This window comes from Dermochelys coriacea, chromosome 19, assembly GCF_009764565.3.
Source record: "Dermochelys coriacea isolate rDerCor1 chromosome 19, rDerCor1.pri.v4, whole genome shotgun sequence".
NCBI lineage: Eukaryota > Metazoa > Chordata > Testudines > Dermochelyidae > Dermochelys > Dermochelys coriacea.
The window spans coordinates 822521-842183 of NC_050086.2; the positions used below are offsets into that span (position 1 = coordinate 822521).

The 19663-nt window shown below is 45.8% G+C and overlaps 1 protein-coding gene across 2 annotated transcripts in view; it reads left to right on the forward strand.

Moving 5' to 3' along the window:
• The first annotated feature begins 9640 nt into the window (after nt 1–9640).
• Nucleotides 9641–19663, forward strand: part of FHL3 (four and a half LIM domains 3) — a 37598-nt gene continuing 27575 nt past the window's right edge. Inside the window, exon 1 of one of the 2 annotated variants that reach the window (XM_038377389.2) lies at nt 9641–9769. Coding sequence is in view for 1 of the 2 variants with exons in the window: in XM_043505865.1 (XP_043361800.1) it covers nt 11241–11277 (37 nt within the window). In the remaining variant the exon portion in view is untranslated. Of the gene's footprint in view, nt 9770–11123; nt 11278–19663 lie in introns of those variants that run through there. The other variant, XM_043505865.1, reaches the window with a different exon arrangement.

The following is a 19663-nucleotide window of genomic DNA, read 5'->3' on the forward strand; positions in this document are numbered from 1 at the left end:
TATGATGGTACCCCTGAATAGATATGTGGACAGAGTTGGCAACGGGCTTTGTTGCAAGGATAGGTTCCTGGGTTAGTGGTTCTGTTGTGTGGGTGTGGTTGCTGGTGAGTATTTGCTTCAGATTCGGGGGCTGTCTGTAAGCAAGGACTGGTCTGTCTCCCAAGATCTGAGAGAGCGATGGCTCGTCCTTCAGGATAGGTTGTAGATCCTTGATGATGCGTTGGAGTGGTTTTAGTTGGGGGCTGAAGGTGATGGCTAGTGGCGTTCTGTTGTTTTCTTTGTTGGGCCTGTCCTGTAGTAGGTGACTTCTGGGTACTCTTCTGGCTCTGTCAATCTGTTTCTTCCCTTCAGCAGGTGGGTACTGTAGTTGTAGGAATGCATGATAGAGATCTTGTAGGTGTTTGTCTCTGTCTGAGGGGTTGGAGCAAATGCGGTTATATCGTAGCGCTTGGCTGTAGACAATGGATCGAGTGGTATGATCTGGATGAACGCTAGAGGCATGTAGGTAGGAATAGCGGTCAGTAGGTTTCCGATATAGGGTGGTGTTTATGTGACCATCGCTTATTAGCACCGTAGTGTCCAGGAAGTGGATCTCTTGTGTGGACTGGTCCAGGCTGAGGTTGATGGTGGGATGGAAATTGTTGAAATCATGGTGGAATTCCTCAAGAGCTTCTTTTCCATGGGTCCAGATGATGAAGATGTCATCAATGTAGCGCAAGTAGAGTAGGGGCATTAGGGAACGAGAGCTGAGGAAGCGTTGTTCTCAGTCAGCCATAAAAATGTTGGCATACTGTGGGGCCATGCGGGTACCCATCGCATTAGTAGATGTGTAGCTGAATGAGCTCCTGATGGTGTGGCTCATGTGGTTGGGTCCTCTGATGGTGCCGCTAGAGTAGATATGGGGACAGGGTAGGCAATGGGGTTTGTTACAGGGATTGGACCACTGATGTGGTCACCACTTTCACAAAATTATGATGAATCTTGAACAATGTCTTATGAGGTATCACTGGAAAAGTCATAATCTGTTACATGCATTTCAACAGGAATGTGACTCATCGTTGTATTTGAAGTGATGAGATTTTGCTATAGATTTGTTACTGAAACATGTTGTAAGTCTGGGAAACATCCACAGACCAGTTCCTTAGAAATAAGGGATTGTGAACACAACCTTTACATGTCAAGCCTCACATAAACAAAGGATAGGAGTACTTGTGGCACCTTCGAGACTAACAAATTTATTTGAGCATAAGCTTTTGTGAGCTACAGCTCACTTCATCAGATGCATTCAGTGGAAAAACTAACAAATTTATCTGAGCATAAGCTTTCATGAGCTACATCGGATGCATTCAGTGGAAGCAAGAATGTGCAATTAATATGAAGGACTGAATGCAGGGCATGACACAGCAAGGATTTTTCCAGCACCGGGAGGAGAGTATAAAATAAGGGACAATGACATCACCAGGCCACCTCTCCTCCCCCCCATATTGAAGGTAACAAGATTGTTTAGAAGACATAGAAACATTTGAACTGGGTGGGAGTGGTCCTAACTGGAAAAACTTTCCAGTTGGCACAGACTGCTATAGGGTTTTGGGTAAGAGAAACCTTATCACTTCAAATTTGACTTACCTTGGTAAAGTTTAGGAATTGGACTGCAATTTTATCTTTTATTTCTTTTTGTAATCAGTTCTGATTTTCTGTGCCTATACCACTTATAATCACTAAAATCTGTCTTTCTGTAGTTAATAAACTTATTTTAATGTTTTAGCTAAGCCTGTGTGTTTTTGACTGAAGTTTGGGGAATCTACTCAGGTTACAAAGGTTGGTGTATATTCATATCCTTTGATGGAATGACAAACTAATTAATGAGCTTACTCTCTGATCAAGGGGGTCTTGAGCAAGGTGAGACTCAGATTTCTGGGGTGCAAGGCTGGCACTACGGATATGCAGGTGTTGCCCCATTTGTAATTCAAGAGTGGCTAGGCATAGCATTCTGATGTATGTCTTGGGGGGTGACTTGCATGCGGAGGCTGGGGTGAGTGGGCAGAGTGACAGCTCACACAGCAAAACAGGGCATAGTGCACACCAGACGAGAGAATTAAGGTGGCACAGCAATTCCACAGTCCAAAATATACTCTGGGGCATGTCACACTCAGTCAATAGGCTTTCTGCAGTATTGCCAGTGCCAAAAGGGTTCCCAAAATCACAACACTGGCTTAAAAATCATTAGGTTTTTTTAAAGGTGGCATCTTTTTATTTGGCGTCTGGTTTTTAATCTGTAGGTCACACTGGGAGTCACATTTGCAAGCTCTTCTCCTTAACCATGAGGGCTGGCAACTTAATTGTTTCTCTTAATCCTAGCTGAGATTCTCAAGTACATAGTCACTTATCTCCAGGAACTGGGACTTTAAGTAAAATACCAAATATTGTGAGACTTGTAATAAAATTGTGAGAATGGGTAACACTGTTTCTGTGACCTAATAGGGCTTTTCATTTCAACTTCTATGATTCATTGTGGAGTTACACACCTTTTGGGAGGCTTGCAAACTCCCCAATCCTCAGTTCAGCATAATGACACAACAGCCTGATGCAAGCCCCTTCACAGTGAAATGGAGATAGGGAATACAGAAGAATTTGCAGCATGTTAGAGTATTTGTCATCTGAAAAAAATCAAACAAATGGATTTTTGTTTTGTTACAATGACAATGCCTCTCTAAATTAATACTATTAATTATGTTAATCTGTGATAAAATCATTTTATTCTATTGAAAATATTTGACTTTGAAATTGGTTACCCAGCTGTTGAGAGAATTTAATAGCTTAAAACAACTGTGATTTGGTGTGCTGTTTTCTCAACATCCTACAGGAGAGAGTTTTGGCTCAAAAAGTCTCCTGGGGCCAGTTTAATTCAGGTGATACTTCACTAGAATCCAGACTTGTCTATAGAGCTAAAGGCAGTGTCTAGGATTCAAGGATTTAGACAGACATTGAGGGGGAGAAGGGATCACGTCTGCGATCTCCACATTTGCATCTGTCTTCAGACACCTTGGAAGTGACTTTCTTGTTCATGGTGGCAGCAGTCTGTCTTCAAATGAAAGGGTGGGGCCTCCCGCTGAACATTCCCCTTCTCTATTTCCCTCCCCACAGTTCTCTGTAATGTGGAAAGTATGCGTTTCCCCATTGCAACTTCTTTGGCTGGCATTGCCACATTTACAAACAGCCTTGTGTCTTAATCCAATTACAGCACCCTGGGCCCTCGGAAATTTTACCAGAAACCTTTATTTGGCTGAACCGCTAAGATTTATTTATGAAAATAAAACCTAGAATACTTGACTAAAACTTCTGCAGATAGTTGTCCATTCCTTGCCAAACTGTGGCAAAGTCCAAAATACTAGAAATAAGTTCTTGCACTGTTAAACAACATTCTTTTATTGATTCTGTTACTTGCTATATTGAGATATGTATCAATCAGAGTCTGATATTGGCTGTGAGTGTTATGACAACATAATTGCATGTTACTGAAAACCTGCATTTTGCCTGGTAACAGATTTGTCACATCTCTGCAGGTTCCTGTCTTCATACCTGATCAGTAGGAGCCTGGGAGCTGGAGAAGCAAGCCACAGGTGAAAATAGACCCCTGAGTTTCTGCTTCTCTATAAACAATAAAAGTGTTGCCCATAGTCATAGATACCATGGGTTTAATCCTATTTCCATTGAGGTCAATTGTAAAACTCTCATTGACTTCAGTATGTGCAAGATCAGAGTCCTAAAATACATTATTTTCTGCCATGGCTTATTGTGGCTCAGATCTTTGCTCTTTCCTGCCTTTCCTCTCTTCCACTGGTTGGAAGCATCATCTGTTCTCTTGACGTCATGCATGTTGGTGAATTCCAGGATTGATGTGGCAGCAGTTGTGAACGTCCTGTTTTCTTGTAGGGAAGTTTGTCTCTTTCTTATTAAAACTGTTGAGCTCTCTCTTGCTGATGAAAAGATAGAGGTTTTGTTTTCACACCAACAGCACAATCTTTATAAAATTAGAAGAGATGCCTCTGTTTAAAAAACAAACAAAAAACCTTATTGACTGTATGGGGCTGGGTGGCTCAAAGAAATGAGTTATGGAGACTTCAATTTTTAGGTTTTAAGCTTGATTCTGATTTAAGCTAGATCAGAAGTGAGTGAATATTGTTACCATTTTTTGGCTGTTCACTGACCTATGAGAAAGTGGACTCAACCTAGTTCCAAGTGGACATAACCGCTTTTCATAAAATTCATCATCACAAGTGGCACTATTTGGTCTTCTGGTTGGCAGTCTGAGCTCAGACACAAGTACAATCATTTTGGCTAGACTGTGCACCAAATAGTTTAGATTTGACTTTAAGGCTATAAGCTTCTTGGGCACGGATTGTCTTTTTTTTCTGTCTTGAACAGGGTGGGGAACATAGTCAGCATTTAACAAACATTGTATAATGAAATGTGAGAAATCTGTGCAGTTGGTGACCATGTGAATCACTTACTGTGCCTCAGGTCCCTATCTGTGAAATGTGGATAGTACTTCCCTACCTCACAAGGCCATTATGATGATAAAACCCATTAATGATAGTGAGGTGCTCAGATACTTCAGGTGAAGAGGGCCAGATAAGTACCCAGGTGGAGCAGAATCCCCAAATTACCACTTAACCTTGACTTGAGCTGTCGTTCCCTTCAAAATTACAACAGACTTTTAGCACACTAAGGAAAGATGTATTCAATGACTTAATGATGGAAAACAAACCTTTACTATGATCCAAGTGACCTCGCTAGTCTAAACAAAGAGTGAGTCACCAAGGAAGGAGTGACCCTGGATGTAGAATCTGCAGAGAGTGCCTTAAAACTGAGATCTACTCAGTACAGCTCCTAGTGACTCAACTGGCAGACAGAAGACTCTGACAAAAGAGAAGACAGGAGGCTATAATCCAACTGAACTAAACCATAAACTTTGAGCTGTGCAATGGACACCACTCTTGAAATGGCTATTTGCCTCCAGTGTCCTAGTTCCAGACAATTTGGCTGTATGATCTATTGTACCTCATGTTCCCAGTGTATCCTATATACAAAACTAGATGTACTAGAACAAAGAGAAATGTGGCAAAGATTTTCCTTCCCTGGTACAATCCATCCACTTTTACAATGTTATCTTTACTCATGCTGTGAGGAGAAATTGAAAACCAGCAGTGCACAAACCACACACAAATTGGAGGTTTGTTTCATAGATGCACCAAAAAGATGCCTTAATTTTAGAGACGGCATCCAGCTAGAATTGTGTGAACCTGTTAATCCTCTGGTCTTAATGAAAATGCCAATCTGAGTGCTGACCTGGGAGTGGGTGGGTGTCATATACAACTTGCTTGCTGCATTCCATTTCTTCTTATAATTCATCGGCCTTTCTGCAACATTCCTTTCTTGGATTTATACCTTTTTATGATCTTGAAATTCATCTGTGGGGTTCCATCTACTCCTCTTGGAACCACAATAAAGTTGTTTTCTATTCTTTTTATCTAAATCTTCATTTAGCACAAAATGGCACTGCTAGACAAATTCCTTGTTTGTTTTACTTAACTCCACTATTCACATTTGAAGGTTTCTACACTTCCTAAGCACCTTGCTGACTATAATATCAGCTTAATATCTGATATGTCCTCTCTCAGAGGATTCTACCATGCCTTTGCAAAACACAGACTCGAGGATTTAACAGGTCTCTTCATATCTAACTACTGAGAACTTAAGTCCATTTAAAGATTTTGCTTTTATCTTATAAGACCCGAAATTTTATGGTGTGTTTTGTTCTTTTGAAGTTACGTGTGAGAGATTTCCTGCCAGCAGGAATCTGCTTCAGTCTGGTCTGGATTTTAGCCAGGGACCCCAGCTCTATTGGCTAGCTAGGACAGGCCCCAGTGAATAGAAGATGAGGGGGCAAAAGTGGCTGGTAAGCCCCTAACATTAAAATGCTGTTGTGGCCACATCCTCCCCTGATGTAAATCACAATAGCTTTATTTAAGTCAATGGAGCTATGTCAGTTCACAACAGCTGGTGATCTGCTCATTTATGTTTTAAAAAGAGAAGAAAAATCCCAAACTCAAGCAAAATTTACCTGTGCAGCCTGGCCTGTGGATAGTGCCCTGGTTTGTGTCATGCTTGAGATGAACAAAATGCACAAATTATTTATTTCGTCTGCCTTTAAATGTCAAAAATGGGCAATAGACAAAACTCTTGAAACATAAACTAATACGTGAGAGACCTAATTAATTTAGAAAAAGTGAGAAAATTAGGTTTTTATAAATTGTATCTAATTTAATTAGAATTTTACAGTTCATTTAGCAGCAAAAGAAGACTCTGTTGTAGGAGCTGTGGGTCTTTGTGAACTGACTGATATGTGGTGTGCTAAGGGCTAGAAATAATAGGGATGAATGATCCTTCCAAAGCAAAATCACCAGTCCATCCAGGTCTATCAGATATTCTGTCCTATTTGTTCTCAGATGCTCCTGTTCACTGTAAAGTAAAGCAGATGATGAAACAATAAAAGGCACCCAACACAAACAGCAGTTTCATCAAAACAAAGAGAAACAAGATAACTGAATTGCCTCTGTCCATAATAAAGGGAGGAACCAAGGAGAAAGCAAGTGGCCAGACGCTTCTTGTATTTAATATGTTTAAATGATTTACAAAAATTCACATTTTCTGCTGTGACAGTCCCTACAAAATCCAGGGTTGCAGAGCAAGAGAATACTGTGATTCCTAGCTTGATGAGCACAACAGCTCCCAGGAGGTGGTGCTCCAGGGCAAGAGATGGAGGAGGTTGGTGCAGACATTTTCAAACTAACTTTAAGAGAAAAGTTTCAGAGTAGCAGCCCTGTTAGTCTGTATTTGCAAAAAAAAAGGAGTACTTGTGGCACCTTAGAGACTAACAAATTTATTAGAGCATAAGCTTTCGTGAGCTACAGCTCACTTCATCGAGTACTGTGGCACCTTAGAGACTAACAAATTTATTTGAGCATAAGCTTTCGTGAACTACAGCTCACTTCCTCGGATGCAAATGCATCTGATGAAGTGAGCTGTAGCTCACGAAAGCTTATGCTCAAATAAATTTGTTAGTCTCTAAGGTGCCACAAGTACTCCTTTTCTTAATGCAGAAAAGTTTCACAAGGCTAATTCCCTTTCCAGCAGCCACTGGCTGCTGCCAGGACTTTCCCAAAATACAGCAGCAAGTACGTCTCTCTAGTGACCTCAGAAAAAGAACAGTGGGAAAAGTAGCTCTGACTGAAGACTATGGCTACCGTGAAGCCTTATTATATGTTGTTTGCAGGCTTGTTGTAGGCATGTTAGTCCCAGGAAATTAGACAGACAAAGTAGGTGAGGTAATATCTTTTATTGGACCAACTTCTGTTGGTGAAAGAACAAACTTTCAAATGACACACAGCTCTTCAATACGTATTTTCCTGCCAATAAAGTTTAATTAAACTGAACTGAAACTGAATTAAATTAATTCCTTGGTTCATCTACAATTTTTATATCTGTCCTCCTCCCTTATACAACTCCGGGTTGAACTTTCTTCTTATTTAAACCAAAAACATGGGTATTAAACTGAACTGATTCTACAGGCCCACTATGGTAGTTTGGCTCTTTAATCACTGCCTGTATGTCCAAACAGAACTTTAAAGGATAAAAGGAGATCTTGTTCATTCCCTGACCCTTAGTAGGAGAGTCCTGCTCTGCAGCAGGTACACTATGTACATGTCCACGCTTTTCTATAGCTGTAAATGGCATTGACATTCTTTGTAAGGCATGTTGGAGAAAAAGTATAATGACAAAACTGGATTTAAAAAGATTGAGAATAAATGAACTCATCATTAAGGGAGTTTGAAGGATCCTAATGTAACCTGAATTCCTCCTAAGATTTTAAGGAGAGCTGGTTTTGGCCTTTTGCTGAACTGAATTTCTTTGGAAGATAGTTGGAATATTTTCATAACTGTTTACGTCCATGCTTTGCAATAATGCAAACTGAGCCTCTGCTGTCCCTCACTCAGGGCTATTTATGCAGTGTGGTAAGCCTATCTACTTGGCTTGGAGCAGGGACTACTTTAGAGGAACATTATAAAAGGCTGTGAAGGAACACCACATTATTAGCACCACACATAAACCATAGATGTGGGGGACACTATGAAATCAAAAGGTAGCAGGTGCTTCACAGGCAATGGCAGTGCAAGCTTCCCACACACATTGCTCTCTGCCAGTCCATCTATCTCTTGCCTTTTACATTGTCAAGCATTGCAATGGAATCTGAGGGGTTGCATCTAAACTCTGCTTAGAAGGGCCCCCTCAAGAAATTAGAGGCTGACTGGCCCATTCAGTATCACTAGTGTGACTTCTCATTGCAGGGGCATTCTGCTGGTAAGGTGGCTACCCATACACTAGGAATGGGCTGAGGCGGAAACATCAATAGCGGAGGAACAGACTGAGCACAATGAGAGGGTAACAACCTTCACTCCCTCCTGACCTTGGGCAGATTCAAACCCAGGGCATAGAGGTGACATGAGATGCTCTTCATCCCCAGTCCCCTGCACCACCAAGGCCTGTCTGCTAGCCTCATGCTAAAGGGGAGGCAAGCTGTGAGAGAGTCAAGAAGATTTGGGTCAGGGCTAGGCTGGGCACTGCAGCGCCAGTCCTGCTGGCAGCTCTTCAGTGGCCTTCCTCCTGACTGCCAGTGGGCGCCCAAAGCCCTAGTTTGCAGAGACCAATCACAGGATTTCAGGAGGGAGTCTCTAGGGTTAGGCACCTACTTGGGCAAATTAATGCCCTTCTCCCAGGGCCCTTGCACGCCCAGCATCCCCCCTCCGGCCCTTCCCCCAGTGCCCTGCCTCCTTCCCCCAGTGCCCTGCCTCCTTCCCCAAGTACTCTCCCTCCCCCACCCTTCCCCCCAATGTCCTGCCTTCCCCCATGCCCTGCCACCCCCACCCTTCCCCGCAGTGCCCTGCCTCCTTCCCCCACTGCCTGCCTCCCCCACCCTTCCCCCCACTGCCCTGCCTCCTTCCCCCACTGCCCTGCCACCCCCACCCTTCCCCCCACTGCCCTGCCTCCCCCACCCTTCCCCGCAGTGCCCTGCCTCCTTCCCCCACTGCCCTGCCACCCCCACCCTTCCCCCCACTGCCCTGCCTCCTTCCCCCACTGCCCTGCCACCCCCACCCTTCCCCCCACTGCCCTGCCTCCTGCCCCCACTGCCCTGCCACCCCCCACCCTTCCCCCCACTGCCCTGCCACCCCCACCCTTCCCCCCACTGCCCTGCCCTCCCCACTGCCCTCCCCCCACCCTTCCCCCTGCCTGCCCTTCCCCCACTGCCCTGCCACCCCCACCCTTCCCCCCACTGCCCTGCCTCCTTCCCCCACTGCCCTGCCACCCCCACCCTTCCCCCCACTGCCCTGCCTCCTGCCCCCACTGCCCTGCCTCCTTCCCCCACTGCCCTGCCTCCTCCCCCACTGCCCTGCCCCCCCACCCTTCCCCCCACTGCCCTGCCTCCTGCCCCCACTGCCTGCCCCCCACCCTTCCCCCACTGCCCTGCCTCCTGCCCCCCCATGTCCTGCACCCTCCCCCCGCCCAGCGGGCGGGGCCGGGGGCCGGGCTCCGGCTTCCCCCGGGGACGGGGCGGCTGCTTCCGCGGCCTGAGCCGTGTAGCGCGGCGGCGCGCGGCGGCGGGGCGAGGAGCAGCCGGCGAGCGCGGCTCGGCCCGGAGCGCGCGGACCAGGGGGGACGGGGGGCGCCTGGGGCGCCGCTGGAGAAGGGGGTCCCCCTGGGGGCGCTGCTGGGCATGGGGGTCCCCGTGGGTGGCGGGGTCCTTGGGGTGTCGCCTCCCCCCTTGTCCCTGCGCGGGGAGCTGGCGGGCGAGCGGTGTCCCCAGGCTCGGGCACCCCGCGGGATCCAGCTGCCCCCGCCAGCCCGGCCCCGGCCGCCCTGACCCTCTCTCTGGGCGTGGGTTCGGGGCAGGACAGCCCTGTTCTGCCGGGTGCCCACGGGGCAGCTGCCCCTGCTGGAGCTGAATCCTCGGGCAGCCTCTGCCGGCTCGGCACCCCCGGGGCGGGCACAGGGCACCTGCGGGTTGAGCTGCCTTTTACAGAGACTCGGATATTCCGGTCCTGGCGCGGGCAGTGGTGGGCAGACCGGCGCCCCCCTTGCACGGGCCCTGGGGCAGGGGCCACGCCTGGAAAACTCCAGCCACCCTTCTGCCTCGCCATGTCCTCCCTCCTTCAGCGCCCGGGGGCAGAGTCTGTGTCTCCTTTATGTGTTGTATAGGGCCGCGCACGCCAACAGCTCACTAAGGGTAGAGACAGTCCCTTCCTTGCGAAATACTCGGGCACAGGGCAGGAGCCGGTGGCTGGTGGGCTAGTGCCCTCCTTCCTGCTCTGTAAATTGGGGCATGGGCAACACAAAATGTGAACTGTCTCTAGGAACTGTATGTGTGCCTCTACAACGAGGCTGGTCTGAGTCCTCTCTGATTTACAGAAATCCTGTGTCCTGGCTGTGAGCTGCCTCTTTGTTTTGGGATGCTGGGAAAGGGGATTGGTGTTTTTTCTTTGTTCAGAGTCTATCCTTTTAGTAAAAAGAAAAGGAGTACTTGTGGCACCTTAGAGACTAACAAATTTATTAGAGCATAAGCTTTCGTGAGCTACAGCTCACTTCATCAGATGCACTAACAAATTTATAGGAGCATAAGCTTTCGTGAGCTACAGCTCACTTCATCGGATGCACTAACAAATTTATAGGAGCATAAGCTTTTTAAAATGCATCCGATGAAGTGAGCTGTAGCTCACGAAAGCTTATGCTCCTATAAATTTGTTAGTCGCTAAGGTGCCACAAGTACTCCTTTTCTTTTTGCGAATACAGACTAACACGGCTGCTACTCTGAAACCTGCAGAATCTAAGACTTCATTTAATTAAAGAAGCTCCTTGCCCTTCTAGTGGTGAAGAAAACTCTGTCAATGTGACCAGAGTCAGTGTTGCCTTCCTGAGTCTACAGACTAGAGCTATAGTGCCACAGCTGCTTCTACCTTTGACTGAGCTTTGGGTGAAATTAACAAGACTTTAGACAGGTTCTCTGCTGCTCTTTAGAACTGTGGTCAACAGTGAACTTGACAAGAATTTGTGGCAATTTAACTTGGGGAAGCAGCTGAGGCATTGGGGAGGTGGATCACAAAAACCAGAGGCAGAGGCAGGGTAGAATGTCAGAGCACCTCTTCTCAACTACCAGCACGAGAGGTGAGCAGGGAAAGATGGGGACTTGGTTTTAAATGTATCAAATACATAATAGCCAAACCGTGATTTGAAAGCACCTTGGTGGGGATCTCTGCACCCTTTTCTTTCCCAGCAGTTGGTAAAGGGGACTTTGCTGGTGGATTTACTCTCCCCAGCAAGTAGGCGGTGAACGTTGATGGTGCTTGCCTCTTCCCTGTTTTCATATAGCTTCTTGTTAGTAAGTGTCTACTTAAAAACTTTAAGCTCTGTGTTTGCAGCATATTTCACAAGAGAGCTCAGTGGGTAATTTTACCAGTTGCTGATTTTCATGTGCCTCAAATCTGGAGAAGAGAGTTTATGTTTATTTCCTGTTAGGCACATTTCTAATGCAACTGACTCTGAGTTTGCTTTTTCTAAGGGCTTTCACTTGATTTTAAAGTTTTGATTTTTATTCTTTCACATTTTTGCAAAACCAGTGACTACCTGTGACACTCTCCTTCCTTGGAGTTCGAATGAATTCAGGGAAATATAACCAGGGATGAATTTGGCCCCAAATGTCTAATTTTTCATTACAATCTGTGTTTCTACCCCAGGGTAAATTCTCAGTTAATTATTCACTTTTTATGAATTGTGACTTTGGCACTGCCTTTCCCTTGTAGGGAAAGATTGGAAAGGAAAATCTTTTTGAGGTGAGTTCTCAGTGAGTTCTTAAAGAGAAAGTGGGAATTAAGGGCCAAGGGGATCATTATGATTTAATTTTGTAATAAAAGGAAGATGATTACACTGGAAATCTGGATTTATTTTTTGGAATGTCCAATAAGCTTTGTGGCATTTTCTGAAAGGAATATGAGAAAGGAAAGTATCCAGCCACGGTTTCTCCCAGGAAACTAGAGCCTCTGCCTGCTCTAGTACAGTTGTGATTGTTAAAGTCCTGAGCCTTAAACTTCATCCTTAATGAAGAAGTCCTGAAGCCAAACAACAGATACAGAAAAGAAACCTAAATCAAATGCTTAAACTGAGTTGCTCTGAGAAGGTGTTAGTAGGGGGGGCATTTTGCACACATCCGGATGGCACAGTGAAATCAAGAGGCTTTGGCCTTCCTATGAGTGGTTATTTTCATCCCTCAGTTGTTTGGTTTTCTAAAATTCACCTTGCTGTTTCTTTTAAACAAAGACAACAGAGAATTTGCTGCTTTAAGCAACAGGTCAGTATCTATTCAAAACGTTTTTATTAAAAACCACTTAACCTCACCTACTGCTGTATTCTTAGCTCTTCAGGGAATGCTTTTGACTTGGGTTTGTCACCCATTTGAGGTTATACGTTACAATCCCTCTTCCAAGGGCAGTGGCAGAAATCCCATTACCAGAGACACTTTAAAACCAGCCTGGACGAAGCAGCAGACAGCACCTTGTGAGGAACAGGGCCTGCCCCGACCCGAGGCTGGACTAGATGTGACGTGATGTTTTCCCATCTCTGACTTGTAGGCCTCTAGACTGAGGTCTGCTTGTTTTAAGTTTTTATTTGCTCTGCTTATCACTTTAATGCTTTTAAAATGGTAAGCCAAAGCTGCTGAATTAAAAAAAAAAAATTCAACTACCCCTATCTGTTCATTTTTGAAAAAGCATTTGATTGACTATTGCATGAGGAGTCTTTAATGTTAAAAACCTGTCTTCTACATGAACAGCTAAGTGATCTGTTGAACTCACAGCCCTTCCATGACTTGTTTTATCAAGGAACAATATAGCTTCTTGGTGGACCAGTCCAGGCACATGGCAGGAAAGAGGGAGTTGCCATTTCTGCCATCCTGTTCTTCCTCTGTGCAGTTTCCTCCACTTTGGGATGGGTACTACATGGTTGCCTGCTCCTTGCTCACGCTGGCTGGTTGCTTCCACAGAGCTCCTGATAGTGCTAGCTGCTAGCCTTGGTTTAAGTTTTTCTTGTTTAGGAATCATGCGGACCAAAAAAGTCACCTAGAATTGCAGGAGTGGTAGAAGGAGGCTCCTGTGAGCATTAGTGACTCTTTGAAACTTGCGCTGCCTGAGGATGCAGGGGGATTTGGGTTTTGGTCCACTTCGAGCGTAGGACTGCAGAGAATACAATTAATAGCTCTTCTGTGTGCAGAAGTGGCTGCTGGAGCTTTGGGAACACATGGCAAAAAAGCACAAACGGGTGGGATGGACTCTTCTCCCCAGGGGGGTAATGCTGGGACCATGCTATAAAGACTGACTGGAGTTCCTTGCTCTCAGTTGCTGAACCATCACATTCTCTCCAGCTTGAATGTTTCTAAGGCACCTGTCACCAAGGTATATTGGTGGCACTGGATGTTGTATCTACATGTCCTTCAGAATGACACCCCAGGAGCTGAGTGCTGACGGATAGGCTAAAGGTCAGATCTGATCCTTGGTAGGATGCTAGGTCACCAGCCTTCCCTCCGCCAGACTGGTGATTGGTCCCCTGCAGGGTTTGCAGCCATCTGCAGCATGCCTGCTGTCAGAGCTCTGCTTCCTGTTTACACTGCAGCCCATTTCAGAAGAGACATTGGGGTAGTCCAGCTGGCAAAGGATGCAGCAGGCAGCTGGAGTGGCTCAGTTCTCTGGAGTCATCACAGGCAGCAGTCTCTTCCCAGCCTGTATTGTAGTTCTCTCCTCTTGCCTTTATGTTGACTCAGAACATTAGCCTTGTACAGCTCTAGTGGTGTTCCCTGATGATAGATTTCATTTCAGAAGGGGTTTCGACATTTACAAGGTCAATAAGAAAAACATCCACCGTTACTCAGATAACCACTCGTAAGGGCTATAAATCTGCCAGCTTCAATGTACAAGCCAACTCCAAATTGCTGGGGTCAGGAAGAAACTTCCATACAGAGAAGTTACTGGCTGAAGTGGTCACTGCAGTGTTCCTCGCAGTGTTCCTTCCTCAGAAGCATTTAATACTGGTCAAAATAAGACAGGCCTCCCTGCCCACCTGGCTCACCCAATAAGGCACTTCCTACAGCATGTTCCTAATTCCAGCTCCATCCACACCATTGTATAGCCTTCCACTTCCTGCATGCCTAAGAGGGGAAACTAATAAAGTGATTCCTCAGGGCTCAAACTTGCATCTTCCCTAGAAGAGGAAGAGTTATTTGTGGCAGCCATAGCAGTGGTGTGGAAAATGTGTGTGGGGCCAGCTGACTTTCTGTTCGTGCTCATGGGATTCCTGCTATACTTGGCTTGCCCAAAGCCATGCTTGCAGGGCCCTTGTTGCCCCAGAAGCTTTGGCCAAAAGGACTGCAAGCCTGTGAATTGTTTGGCCTCTGCCTGGCCTTCCATATCAAGGATTCCTCAGACAAAGGGGTTATTTACAGACAACTGGGGACTGACTAATGGCTTTGAATAGATGCCAGCCTTCTGCTGGAGACGCCTGATTCGGCAGCTGTCCTAGTGACTCTTGCCGATTGCTCCAGTAAGGAAGCCATCAATCTTGCACTGGGATTGGGCTACTTTGGCATGTCTGCCATTCTGAACTTGCCAGAGCTCCCCCCGTAGAGTGCCAGCTTGGGCTGGAAAGAGGGACGTACTGGTGAAAGTCACTGTTCCTTTGCCTACTGGAATGTCTCCCTCTTGTTTCCTGTGTTTAGCTAATTCTGCCTATGTGAGACACTGCAGTAAAACTAAACATGTTTTATCCCAGCAACGTCCATCAAAAAATCTTTTAAACGGGAAACTTCACGTCCATTTTCTTGAATTTTGGAAAACATCTAAAAGGGGTGTCTGGGGTGGCGCAGAGAGAAAGGAGAGGTCGGCTAGATCTAGAGTCTTACTGGGGTGAAAGGAACAGAGAAATCTACAAAAAGAAAAGGAAAGAGAAATCTACAGCAGCAATCCCGAACTGCAGCTGGGAAGGGGGCGGAGCTGTGGGAAGGGGAAATGCCTGTTGCTGCAGTGAGAATTAGAGAAATTAGTACCCAGGTTTGTGGCAGTTTGGAATTATTTTTAAAACCCAATTATTTGGTGTCAGAGTCCCTTTCTTAAAAACCAGACTATTTTAAATATGAGTGGTGAGATTTTGGAAGCTGACTAGGCCACATAAGCCCTATTTATTTCAGTAGGGGTTGCATGGCTAAAACCCTTAGCTGATGTTGAAAATCTTTCCCCACTGAATATTCTTACTGAAGTAGCCATAATGCTGCATTGGAGCTGCTGCCACAACCTCAGTGCTTAGATACTGCGGTGATAGGACCCCAGATGGTCACCCGAAGGCCCTTTGCTTCTGTGATACATAGCTGCTAGACTTTGCCATCCCAAGCAAGCCGTGTCTTAGCTACGGTTCCATGGAGAAATGCTCCACACTGGGAAGATGTACTTGCTGTGAGCAGGTCTTTGTTCCTTCTTCCCCTTCTGACTTCTGTTGACTTTGTAAGGTGTAAAGTACAGTTGTCAGCAGTTTACAAGGAGGGAGAGAACAAGGTTTCCTGTTGAGAAAAATGTCAAGGGTCGGGTTGAGAAAGGAAAGGGGGAACTGAAGAATGTCACGTCTCCCATCTTCCTGTATCTCATCCTAAAGGAATCGCCTCTGCTCGTGCCTCACCATGTTGCTGTGTTTGCTAATTTGGAAGGCAATTTAATTGATTATTTTTTCCTTTATTCAGGCAGGAGCCCACTGAGATGGCATCCCAGGGAGGGCTGGCAAAGGGCAACTGTTAGTAGCAGTTCCTGAGTTACACTTCACGCCATTTAAAATCAAACCAAGTTACTTTTAAAATGAGGCATTAAAACTGGATCTAAATAGCATTAGTTTAAATGCATTAATATAGCATCTTAGCCATAGAATCCAAATAGCAGTGAAACAAAGGAGCTGGAGTCTCTGCTTTTGTTCTTGATGCAATCTCACTATAAGCCTTTAATTGGTCCTGTGCTCATGTTACCATTATGTTCCTGGAGATTTAAAGCTCACTTATACTATTTCTAAGCTAGCTGTGTATATAGAACCCTGTATCTTTCCCCCTTGCGGGAAATGGCTGCATCTTCCTCTGATAAAGTGTGCTGAGCTTCTCAGGTAGAAAACTAAAGAATTCTTCTTAAATCAGTGCATTGAATAAACACCCAGAAACCCCAGACCCTTTTGTTTTCATCAGAAGGCTGACTTGAGTCATGGCGGGAGAAAACTTTATGTAAGTGTTCGTGCCCAAGCTGCCCAATGCCAGTTCTATTCAGGAATCCAGATCAACTTTCTGGTCCAAAGCTGGGGGCCAGAGCCAAGAACAAAATCTGAACTGTTTCAAACTCCCTAACATAGCTTTGAATGTTTAAGCAGCCAGCCAGAGCCAAGCCGGAGCTGTTATCAGCACCAACGACCCATAAATCCTGTGTGCAGGTGACTGGACAACTGGAGTTTTTCTCTCCACACATGAGAAGGGAAAGGGAACTCTGAATAACGTAAGGAAATGCCTAGTGTTGGAGCTGCTGCAGCCTGGCTTCCCTAGTGCTTCCTTTGCCACATGTTACGCTTGACCCTGCCAGTACCAGCCGCCAATAGGAGTCAAGTAATTGTCTCCAGTGACAGATTAAACCTCATTGCCATTGTTAAGGGTCCAAGATTTTCCTTTTTTTCTCAGGTTAAACAACTGCTTGGATGTGCAGCCAAAGCAAACATGAGCTCATAAAGATGTGGAGCTAACCAATGATAAACAGCTCCTAAGAGCTGATCACTCCCATTACAGAATAGAAATGGGGATTTTTGCTACTAGGAGATGAGTAGAGGGAAGTGTGGGGATAGCCTTCCATCTGTTGCTATTAATGGGAGTTGTAGGTGTGCATTAAGGGGAGAAGTGATCTCTAAGGTAACCTCAGAGTCTATTGCTTTCATTGCATGATGCCATGCTGAGAGCTGTGTTCAAGTCCTGAGCTTGTACTCCCATTCCTGGGGTTGGGAAGGCTGCTGAAGTGGCATATTCATTCTCTTAGATGGGTCCCTTGCTTGCTAAAAGGAAATGCTTTTCCACACACTACGGAGTTTGCCCATGGAATGCATTGACGTATCGGTGAAACAAAGAAGTTAGCAGGATTCAGAAAGAAATTAGGCACCTACATGTGTGACAAATACCTAGGATTGTAATAAATTAGAGAAAACACAAGAGTTTTGGAAGGGATATTAAACTCCTCTTCTTCAGGGCATGAGCCAACCTCTAACTATTGGGGATTAGGAGAAAAACTTTCCTTGGGGGTAAGTTATTCCATATCTCCCTGCGGCAGGATTTCTTGTACCTTCCTCTGAAGCTGCTGGTAGTGGCCACTCTCAGTGACAGGATACTGGACTACATGGACCCCTGGTGTTATCCAGTGTGGAGATTCCTGGGTTTCTTGTGCAACTTGCAGCCAATGTAAAAGGAATCTGTACTGTAGGGTCTTCGAGGTAATGAAGTGAGCATCTAGGTAGACTGTACAGCGTTTGGGTATCTGTCCATCTCTGGTGCTTTGTATCTACCTGAAGACAGCTGAGATGGATAGGCCCTTTTACGTTGGACTCTTTTGCATTCCTGCTTCTGTAGGTTGTGTGGGCAGGGCCCAGGTGCCCCCTTTGTGAATCCAATCTTGAACATTTTGCCATTCTCCCATAGACCCAAAGCAGCAGATGAAAAGCAGCTGAGAAAAGTGATGTAACTTTAGAGGATTCAAAAGCTCTGGGTAGTAATTATTATTAATTATGCAGACACCTTCAGGACTGGGAACACTGTTCCCACTTTTATCTCAAGCCAGCCAGGACTCATGCTGACAGCGCACCTGGAAATGAGGTAATTGAATACTCTGCCCACACTGTTCAGATTTTGCTGGGTTTGGGCAGAGACATAGCATGTGCATTCTGTGTTCCTGGGCAACGTTTGTTCCTCAGCAGCCAGAAAGTCTTTCCACTTGAAATGAGGCAAGACAGAACATTGCTCTTCCCAGCGTGAGTAAGAGACTCTGAAGCAGCTGCGGTATGGCTTTCCTCAGAAATTTCCTTTGCAGATGTGGAGGTTTTGCTGCCGTTTGAAATACGGTTAGGAGATGTTTCCAGAGCTGTTCAAATCTGCTATTTATTTGGGTTGCCAGGGATGATGGTAACGTGGATTGGAGGGGAACGTGTGTGGGATTGCGGCAGTTAGAGCTGGAAAAGGCTCATTAGGTAACATCCAGCTCATCCCTTACAATTTACTTTGGTGCTTTGCACTTGACTGCTCTTGGACTTTGCTGTTTTGAAGTGACTTCCAATGCGTGTAAACTAACAAGGAGTGTATGGAGGGGTGTGGATACAGCACAGGTGTTGGGATCACATTTGGTGGGTGGCGAAAGCTATTCAATCCAATGCAGGATCCTGGATGTTGGCACTCATCCAAGCTGGGGAGTCCTTTGAGACTCCCCCATGAGCTAGCTCTCCTCTGGCAGCATGGCTGGAGCAGATTGAAACTGACGCTCGTTTTCTTCAGTGTTTTGTGCATGCCTGCATGTAAGGCTAATTGGACTAGTTATGGAGAAGGCTAACAAATTAAAGTTTTCAACCTCACACCACCCTCTTTCCACACCCACCCTGACTTCTCTCTGAAATATGGAGGTTGGGAGAAGTCCCCTTTGTATCCACACCTACACCCCGTGGAAAAATGCTAATCAAAGCTGTGCTCCTGACAACTTCCATTTTGGCAGAAACAGATCCCCAAGAGCCTTGCCTTTGTGGAGATAGCCCATTGGTGCGCGTGCAAGTGTAGGTGGCGCACACAAGCTATGTGCTCTGAACATGGTGTAGCTGCAGCAGTGGGAGTGCGTGACAACGTGCCCAGGTGTTGTAGGTCAAATCAGCAGGGCGGTAAAAGTAGAATCACCAGCCCTTCCATGTTAGGACTCCATCTGCATGTCAGCAGTGGGTGGGAAATGTGCTAAAACTGTCCTAGTGTAGGCAGGGGCTGAAAGCACCGAATTCCCCTTCCCAGAAGAAGTAGCCTGTGCTTACACACTGCTCTCTGGAGAGTTGTTGGGCTGAAACAAATCATTCAGATGCAATAGAAAACACTTGGACTCACCTTAACTGATGAAGCAGTTTGCCAGCATTTTGCCTCGAGGTCCCCTGTCCCAGAAGGTTTCCCAGCATAAGGACTTGAGCTGGTTTCCCAGAAAGGCTTCTCTTGGATCTGTGCTGTTGGGGATGTTGTGGCATATCATTGGCCTTTTCATTTTTCCAGGAGCCAGCCCTTGTTAGCTTCATTCTCACACCATTGTTTGGTTTTTCGAAGATGCTTTCACTAGCTCTTCCAGACTGTCATGTGGGAATTGCTTACTAGCAGGGATTTTTTGCTTTGACCCAAAGCTGCACACTGCTCCTTCTGTACCACTGCCAATGGCATTTCCAGTCTCTTCTGAGCATATGTTTTGCAATAATACACAAACTCCTTGGCTCCCGA